The sequence below is a fragment of the Anopheles darlingi genome, chromosome 2, assembly GCF_943734745.1.
Source record: "Anopheles darlingi chromosome 2, idAnoDarlMG_H_01, whole genome shotgun sequence".
NCBI lineage: Eukaryota > Metazoa > Arthropoda > Insecta > Diptera > Culicidae > Anopheles > Anopheles darlingi.
Window position 1 is genome coordinate 60,987,879 of NC_064874.1, and position 9,966 is coordinate 60,997,844.

Sequence of the window (9,966 nt, forward strand, 5' to 3'; positions counted from 1 at the left end):
CATTTTGCTGCTGGATGCTCTAGCCATACCCCCAATAACGACACATCCAGTGCAGGCTATGCTGTTCACGCTGCCAATACGTGTTGTTGGCGAGCACTGGTCCTCGGTGTTATTTCTATTTCCTCGCCCGCTCAAGAACGATCCGGATAACACTTCTGGTCCGGATAATCTGCGCCAGAATGTGTGCTAAGTCCTGCTGTCCTGCAGGCCCCCGTTATCCTGCCCGATGTCACACCGCTCGTAGTTATCATGGCTCATGTATTGCGGCGTTATTCCGTACCCGTCAATCCCTGCTCTCGTGCACTGGCCAAAGCGAGCAGTCTCAACGATGCTGTCGGCAATCGGAACCATTTACAAAGCGGTGCTTGTGGCTGTGGTTCTAAAATCCGAAAGGCTGCACGGAATCGCCTTGGCACAAACAAATGGGCTTAGGATATCCCGGTCTTCAATGCTCCCGGAAGAAGAAGAAGAAGGAGAAGGCTAACAGGAGAGGGTGGCTTGTGGATGAGGGCACTGGGTGCAAACGATGTGCCGCTACCGTTAATGCGCTGTACGTGCTGATGGAATCGATGCTTCTCTGGGCGAACCTTTGCCCTGCTCACTGGCAATCGTCCACGCAAATGGAAGTCAAGTAACTGGAGTAGTACTCCAGCGCGCAATATGGAGTATTATCGGAAGTATGCATTGAGAGCAGCTCACTTTCGTACGTTCGCTTTTCCAAATGAGCTACCTATTCCGTAGGAACTCTTTGCATCTCTCTGGAGATTGTATGCACCTGAAAACAAAGTTAATTATTTAGTCCATCTCTAGGTTATTTATTAGTAATTTTAAAAACAGAATCAGCTTCACTCCAACAAATTATAAACCGTCGACACATTATTGAGCATCTTTTCAATCAACCCTCATCGTATTACCCAAGCAAACTTTTCCTCAAAAGTGTTTCCAGCTTGCATGAAAAGAAAAGCCTTTTCCTTAACAACATTGAGCTTACGAAAGCATGTAGACAACTAGCGTTTCGGACTAGAATTGATTGAAGCTTTTTCGAATATCCTTGCGCATGTGTGTGCGTTGCATGCTAGCTGTCCAAGGAAAGCTTAACAGGGTTTTGAATGCAAGCGATGATTTTTGGTTCAACTAGTACATATTTCATGCGATTTTATGCGAGTGTAAACAATTCTTGTTTTCGATTTTTGCAAGCAATCAATCAAATCAAAATCAATTACTGTACGTGAGAATGGAGTATCAATCGCAATAAAAATTAAAATGTGTACCTAAATTCTTCTGAAACAAATAAGACAAATGAAATTAAACCGTAATTATAATCTAAATCCATTACAATGGTCTCGTATAAACAAAAGAGAAATGCATCCAACTAAAGATATTTTCTGGTACCTATCGTTCGAATGAACACTCCCTAGATTGTTTATTTAAAATATAATTACTGGTATTGATGAAAACGGTTATTTTCCATTATTATAATGTGATAATGTTGTAGGATTTTTTATTTACAATTTTTTATTCAAAACAGAATATAAATGAATGAAATAATTAACATTATCTATGGATACGACCGTTAAATAGACTCGAGGGGCCTTATTTGTACATTTCATATTCATTCATACGTTGTATATTGTCCAGCAATATTCTGTCATAACCTCCGGTTGCAAAACAAGTAACGATAGGCTTCGCAGAATTCGCAATAACAAAGCGATTATGCTAAAATCGTTGCATATCAAGGACCAGTCAGCAGAGATCAAAACACATCCAATCAGTGCCTCCTAAAGTAGCTGATTCGACTGCCCCGGGCTGCCAAACAAGCGGGACTGCGGAATCCAATTACCTAAATTGCCATCACCGACTCAGCATTCCTACAGCCATAACAGATCGTTCAATCAGGCAAACAGGCATCGAGCAGCGGTGACATCGTCGCACCCCGTCTCGTGTTGTCATTTACATTCACCGAGTGGTGAATTGTTAACGCTTTGCTGTGCCAACAAGATGGTCTCAGCATCGACAGTAGCATAAAAGGAAAATTTAAAACTAAAAAAAGAAAAGAAAATAGCACAGAGCGCTCCACCGTGACGGCTAATCAATCTGTACCAGGTGCGTTGCAGTTTCTTTTGGTGGAGCTGGCCCTGTGTAAACCCGGCACACAAACCAGCTTGCTAGTGTAATGGTGCGGAAAATTAGTCGCCTCGCCCACTGCCCGGGTCGCTCTGCACCAGCATGCATCTTCATCAGCTCGAGACTGGCACCTCCGAACGTGAAATGCTGACATCTACCGAATGTACCAATGTACGGCAGGACTCCACTTTTCTTTCGTCGCTTTTGTTCTTCTCCGTTTTTTCTCCCCATTCAGTTCATTGCTGATGCGCCATACGAGGGATCTTCTATTTAGCTTGATTCCATCTGCAACAGCTGCCAGCCGGATGGAACCTTCCTTTCCCAATAAAAGCTAGCGGTGATGGTGGTGAGGCATCGTAGAAAGTTGTTACAATCCTGTAGTTGGCTGTGACTATGCAGCACGTGTTGTGGTTGCGGTGCTTTTTGCAGTTCTTCTGCGCGACATACTACCACACCCGCGGCAGATAGGCGCGTTGTGTCTTTCTAAATATTTCACTCCCATTATTGCCCGCAGCCGGCCTCGGTAGTGCTCGTGATGCTCACACGCTGGTGACAATCTTAATTAAGCTCGGTTAGCCATACGACCTACTGGATGTTGACGAAGGCGAGACACATGATGGCGTAGTCAGCCGTTGGTGTGGTTTGCTGTGTCGGCGGTATGCCCAATTTACTGCAATTCCAAGGCAATGTGAGACGGCTGGAATAAGTTGGTGAAGAAAACCACATACCCTCGAAGAAGGTCGCTACACCTTATGGGGTTTTTGCTCATTGTCTTCGTGGCGGTCTGATGTTAGCATGTTTTACACATTTTAAGCACGGATTTGGGCGACAACATATGATGCCAATCCGAAGGTGGGGGCTCTTTTCTTCCTCTTTATCTCTGCGCATTCTTTCGCGAGGAGATTGCTGGTGAGTAAATGAAGGCATCGTACAACCGACCCTTGTGGTAGGTTGAAGAAGCTGCTTTAAACCGACTGGCAAACATTGCAATTACTTCCGAGTCATTACAAGAAAGAAGGATCTTTGCTTGTCATTTGCTGGTGAGCAAAAACCACAAAAAGATAAGCTCCTGGTAGATGGCTGATGGAAGACGTCGGCTGTGTTACAACAAAACGATCATGGAATAAATTGATTAAAAAAAAGAATTCCCTCAATTGGAACATCGCCTGTTCGCAACTTGTTTGAACACGTAGTACACATGTACATACCGCTGGCCATACATTGGTTTTACTATTGTTATTAACGCCATGGTAACGACGTTACCATGCCTATGAGAACCACACCAGTTGAATGGTCCTTGCTCGAAATCAATTAAGTGGTTGACATATCTTTTTTATGTTTATATCCGCGCAACAGGTATCGACGATCAAAGAACACGTTGAGCTACGGGTACATGAATTCGTTTGAAATGATGACATCGGACATGCAAAGGCAATTATTTAATTAACATTACACTAAACTCAAATGGAGCTTTTCCATCGAACTCATCTTTAATAGCTGCACATAGCAGCCGCATGGTGTGCTGTTATTAATGCATTGTTAGCATTGTCTACCTGAAATATGCCATTATGCTTCATTCATGTTTTCACAGAATGCCTTTCATGTGTGATTCCTCTTGTATACAGATACGAAAAATGGTGAGCCGGGTTTTCATAATAAAGATGGATAATTTCGACAGAAAAGCCACGGAAGTTACGAAACAACTAATTCTTCTCGGAAGGAAAGGTGAAGAATAAGTGTTACCTGACTCAATTTTTGTTAATCGTAAATCATCTTCGTAATTGTAATCGTTACATAACTCTCTTAGCAAACGCAAAGAAGCTAACAGAATTTTCCAATAAAACGATTTTTCAAACATCCGTTGTCCTATGAATGTGCAAAGCCCCATCTCTTGAACTCCCGTTACCTCATGCGTTCTATCGAAAGAAGAGACCAATGAAGAAAATGATAAGGAAAATTGAGATTCTGCAAGCAAGCACACATTCTGGGCCGATGGAAACTTCAGCAACCCGACCGAGAACCTAGCCCTTTTCTCCCAAAACAACTTTTACGTAAGCTCATCGTTGATTAATGATGGTTCGGTCTGGTATCGGTGCCATCATTATTCGAGCACTGTGTAAGAGCATTCCGTTGAATGCTGGTTGCTTTCGGAATAGATTTCATAACAGCGTTATAAAACATTGTTGAAAAAACTATTGGTAAGCGATGGTGTGTTAGTAAATATTTTTTCTGAGAAAAAATGTTATTCATTGGATTGAAATACAACGAAAATGGACGACAACTTACCTTTCGATTAAATCAACGGGATACAGCGGTACAACGGATTGAGTTTAATTTATTTTTGCTTCAGATTTATTCGATGGTTTTGATTTTTTATTTCAATTTGCATTTTCATTAGTTCATCCCTTTTTCATTCCCGTATTCTGTAAACAATATCTTAGATCTTTAATCATTTCGTTGTTTTCAATGTAACAATCATTTAAAATTTGTGTTTCACGTCAACGAAGCTGCCGAACATTTTGCATTCCATCACATGGAATTGTTCCATTAACTCATCTGTACGATCTAGCCAACTTTTTTATCTCATAAAAACCTCTCCTCTCGCATCAGATTTTTGCGGTAAACAATAAAGTGGTCAGCTATCTCGATCCATTTAGTGTGGTATGCAGATCATGTACGCAAAAAACACAAATCCAACACAGCTTATAGCGAAACGTCAAACAAGTATGCAAACTTTCTGCAATCTATCAAATCGAACCAATTGAAACATAATGAGGCAGCAATTCAATTTACTCTCTATACGTATCTCTTGATACTCATTAGCCAGAAAAAAATGAAAAAACTCATCGACCACTGTGGCTATCGGCACCGATCTGGCGGTTTGTGCGAATTAAAAATGATTTCTCTGTTTAACAAACTGAAAACAACCCTCCACTCTCTCGTTGCTTTGCAATCGGGACAATTCGTTTCCCAAACAGTGAACGACTGTCAAAGTCAATGTTGTCAGTGTAAATTGAATTATTCTATCACATGTTAAAGCATACACAATCACACACACTTTCACACGTTCACGCAAAACATACAGTCACATGCACTCACTCATTATTGGTCATCATCATTTGTCGTATGATTTAATTAGCGCAATATGGCACTGTCACTCTTTGATGTGTTTAACGATTTCGTCCGATGCTGTGATGCTATGAAGAGATCAGTTGGATTCATTTTCATCGGTATCCGAGCAAAAAGTTGATTAAGAAGAGACAGAACACATTTATGGGGTCACCTATCCGCAACTGGCCTCCATGCTGCATGGCAGCAGGATGTTCACCTGATGGCGATTGTAGAAATAGAAAATGCCGAATTAATGCGCTTTGTGGTGTAGCTTAGAGGAAAAGTGAAGGAAAAGAGCTTCATACCATTCAAGATGTGTACATTGATCGTCGCGGGATCCGCGTTCGATGGTGAGCAGACGTACTTGCCGGTGTCAGTTGTCCAAGCACGCTGAATGAGCAGATAGGAGGTGGTTGTCTCTCCCTTTTCCGTGATGACGGAGACACCACCCCGTGGCGAGTCGTAGTTGATCTCCTGAAATGCAATCACATTTTCGAGAAGTGCATTTACACAGTGAGAGACAATGCAAAAGCAATTTACGATCGGAACATAGAGTAATTGATATTTCGTTGTTATATTTGTTCCACATGAACAACTGGTCTCAAGTGGAAAAATTGGTTCTACCCACAACGATAGCGAGGTTGAAGTAAACAATTTACCTCTAAATAATAAGTTAATGCAGTTGCACGGTATAACTAATTTGTACCTTTAAATCGATTAAACTAATTCTTTTATGAAATCAGGAAGTAATAAAAAAATAATAAAGTCGATCATTCATTCTAAGAGTTGAGTGATAATACCTGTCAACTGTGATAGCTGATATGCAGTATAACTGTCACGTAATTCCCAATTGTTTAATTGATCTTGACCACTGATTGCAACCTACTAAACCATACTACTGCTTTTCACCATTTGCTGAATAGCACTCATACAACCCAAAATGCACTTTTTCCAGGCGACATTCGCAGTAAACTCATCAACGTGTGCTGCAAATGTTCAATTTTACTCTCTACTTCATGCTCCATTCAACAACCTTATCATTTTTTCCGGTTCGTTTGCGATTGGGGTGTTGTTTGCCAAATTTTCATTCCCAAATACACACCCACATCCAACCAGTTCCACTGTAACTGCTACATTACATACCCCTCTCTTCACCCAACGCCACAAATCAGCCTGCACCATGGCTTGAACTATGTGTTGCTGACTGTTGTTGCACTCGATTGCCGTTCGTCACTGTCAGCGGAGAAATATCGAGCATAATTTATGGGGGGCTGTCGTTCGGTCATGCTTTTCACGTCCCTTTTATGATTGTCGTTGTGAAGAGTGGAAGAGAGAAGAGAATAAAGAAAGGTGCTTTTGGGCGGAATGACTACATGTTGATGCAAATCTGTATTCCATGGATTCTGATGGTCGTTGCTCTAGCAAACGGAACAACAGTCAAAGCCATCATCACTTCAATAAAACGCCCGTTAAACAGCAACATTGGATGGGAAATTTAATTCAGCCTCATACAATTCACACTACACAGTGTAACATTGACGTGTCAGTTGAGTAAAGCAAGTGCTAAAGTGATAAGCTATCATGCCATGTCCTCCTTATATGTTGCTCGATGCTGTAGAACACACCAAAAGCAAAGGATGTTTGAGACTAGACGAGTATTTCATTCATTTCATGATTTCATTCAAGTATTTCATTCATTTATGCATTCCCATGCTGCAAGAAAGAGATGCATTCTAACGATCTCAGCTTTCACTGTGATGCACATCTTGCTGTCTTGAGAGAACATATGCAAACTAACAAAAGATTTGGCATTCGATTGGTGACGAGAGCGAAAACGAAAAATTTATATTGAAATCACGTTGCTATGGATTTCAACAACTCCATCGTTTATCATTCCGTTCACCATCGACCGTCACTTTTTTTATCACTTCTGATGCAGCAGAATGTTTTTCCAGCTGTTCAGCTAACTTTAAGCACATCTGCATCAGATAAACGAAATAAAAAACTAGCATTTTATGCATCCTCCAATCAGCTTGCTCAATAGTAGATCAACGGACGATCGGGGGAATGACGAAGCAAAGGTGACAAAAAAGCATCGTTGTCCTTTTGAACTCACAGACATTTTTCAAACTGCGCTTTGATACATTCCCAGCGGTTGTCGAAGTGCGGTCGACTAGAGTTTTTTTTAGAGTTGCATTATCATCGCGCACCTTTCATCATGTTCGATCGCGCTCGCGGTATCAGTCGGTAAAGGCAAGGCGTGTCAATTGAATTATCGACCATGTCCTCTACGAAAAACCGTAGAAAAGATTGCAAAAAGTGCAAATGCGGAAAATAGATTGGCATGGGCATGCTGATAATGCTGCACAGCATTAATGTTTTAGGAAGAAATGCAAGGTCATATCAACATCTATGATTCCGATCAGTGTGAAAACTGTGACTTAAGTTATAGAATATCTATAGCATTTTGGAAAGCAAAACGTATGTAGAAAATTGTACGCTCCATCAAAGAGGTTTTCAAAAGATACCAATTCCACGACATAGCCGTTTTTTCGATAGAAGAGTTTTAAAATAAAAGTAAATAAAGTATAATATAAAGATAAAGTAAAATGAAACCAATCGAACAATGATCAGTATTTAAGTAATAAGTAGTTAAGAAATAGTTTAAATAGCACGTTATGACACAAGCAATTCAATGCTTTTCTAATACTAACGACTCGTTCTCTTCTTTACATATGTTAACTAAGAGATTATTTATTTAAGAGATTAATTAGATCCTCTACTAAAAAATCAAAAGAAATTGAGTCCAATGGGTCAAAACCCATCGTCAATGTCAAAAAAGCATCGAAACTGCATTGTTCTTCGACGCAATATGAACCGATATAATGAACGACTTAACACCAACTACCCTACTGTACTTTAAATTTATATGATGGCAACCTTAGAACTTTTAACATTTTTTTTTTAACACAAAACATCCCTGGAAACACCTGCAAAATACAAGGCAGAAGGGGGGCAAGTATCTCACACTCACATGATTGTTGTGCGTCCACATGATGGTTGAGGGGGGTTCGGGTGAGTTCCGTACTATGCAGGTAAGATTTACAGTTGAACCGGTGTTGATGTACAAGTCCGGTATGCCTATAATCGTAGTGATGGGCTCTATTTTATTTGCACAGAGAGAAAGAGGAAAAGAAAGAGAGAAAAGGTGTCACTAGAATTGGTGGTGACGGAAGTAATGGATGGACATCAGACTAAATTTTTGTGGCTCGCGGTCCATCCCTCACTTACCGACAACGGAGAGATACATCGAATGGCCGACCGGGGGCGTCGTCGAGATCTGGCACTCGTACATTCCCGTATCTCGCTTCTGAGGATATCGAATCTGAAAGTATAACGTACACACAGTGGACGTTAGATAGCACGGATGATGGAGAAGCGGTTAAGAAGAAACTGAAACAACAGAAAAAAACTTCAGTGGAACTGCGAAGCTGTTGCTGAAGCTGAGAACATTTCCACCTCCACAAAAATGATCGATGAGTTGCATTGTGGTAGTATGTGGTAAAGTATGGAGTGTAGAGCGCTGGCAAAATGCTGGAAAATCGGAGACTCCTGGACGGCGAATGGACATACCTGAAGCGACCAGTTATCGTGCACGGGATTATGTAGAGCCTGGAACCGTTGGTCGGATGTGTAGGTGAATCTACCGACGGTCAATAGATGTATGTCTCGGTGCCGTACCCAGGAAACCTTTGGAAAGAACGAAACCGTTAGACGGGACCAACACATCTTTTCTCTGCTAAATTGAGATTAACCGGATGAGGGATCCTCCTGAACCAACTGAACTGCAATTTCATCCCTCGTGAAACTGTCCCCTTCACCGGAAGTCATTAGTCCCGGTTGCAGTGTACCATCATTCGTTATCTTATTCCTCCCTTGATTAACCCAATTTCCTCGTCGTCATAAATGCTGAACGAAGGTCCCGTGACCACAGGATGGCCGGATATCCGCGGTGGTAACTTACCGTTTTGTTGCCCAGATTTTTGACGCGACAATTGAGGTACGCCGTCTTGCCGACGAGCGCCGTAATGTTCTTCGAAGAGGACAGATCGAAGTATGGACCTCGGTCAAGTGGTGTCCTAAGCCGATTGCTCTCGTCCGAGTCGAAACTCTCGTTCTCGCTCATCTCCGCTGCACTGGGATGAAACTGTTGGCCAATTTTACCGGAACTACCGTAGATCCCGAGGTACGGTGGACGACTCCGGTGTTGTGATGGTGGTCGTCGGGTTGGCCTTCGATCATCCTTCGTGGCTCGATCGTCACTCAGCTCCGACAAGAACTGTTCTTCCGAGAAGCTCTGAAATGATTTGCTGAGCCCTGAGAAGGGAGAGATAAGGAGATAGATAAGCCATCATGCCACATGTTACAATGTTATGTTATGCCACATTTTTTACATGGCCGACGATAGCAGTGCTTTAACAAAGCATTGGTTGAGTCGCAGTTGAAATGTTGGTGAAATAAGGATTAGCCGTTTCTCAAACATCAATTATTTTGGATGGAAAAGGGGTTGGAGGAAAGGTGTATGGCTAATCCAAGAAGCAGCTGAGTCAAAGAATCCTTTGATTCTTTCAATCTCTGGGTGCATCAGAATCATGATTTCTCTCTTAAACTAATAAGTTTTAAGACTCCGAAACAAAAGCTCATAACGACAAAGCAATATGGAGAACACGT

At 41.7% G+C, this 9,966-nt stretch overlaps 1 protein-coding gene across 1 annotated transcript; it reads right to left on the minus strand.

Annotated features, from left to right (window-relative positions):
- Positions 1-5,111: 5,111 nt before the first annotated feature.
- On the minus strand, positions 5,112-9,463 carry LOC125948060 (zwei Ig domain protein zig-8-like). Its single transcript, XM_049673699.1, has 6 exons — positions 9,260-9,463; positions 8,869-8,985; positions 8,527-8,620; positions 8,270-8,397; positions 5,541-5,709; positions 5,112-5,452 (listed from the first exon to the last, which is right to left on the minus strand). Exons 1-6 carry the CDS (start codon positions 9,419-9,421, stop codon positions 5,349-5,351), a joined length of 774 nt encoding a protein of 257 aa, XP_049529656.1. The 5' UTR covers positions 9,422-9,463; the 3' UTR covers positions 5,112-5,348.
- Between the last annotated feature and the right edge of the window lie 503 nt (positions 9,464-9,966).

Coding starts and splice junctions, on each gene's coding strand:
- LOC125948060 (XM_049673699.1), bottom strand. CDS start 9,421: ATGAGCGAGAACGAGAGTTTCGACTCGGACGAGAGCAATCGGCTTAGG. Junction 8,621..8,868: donor ACGATAACTGGTCGCTTCAG/GTATGTCCATTC, acceptor TTATACTTTCAG/ATTCGATATCCTCAGAAGCG. Junction 8,398..8,526: donor GATGTATCTCTCCGTTGTCG/GTAAGTGAGGGA, acceptor CAAATAAAATAG/AGCCCATCACTACGATTATA.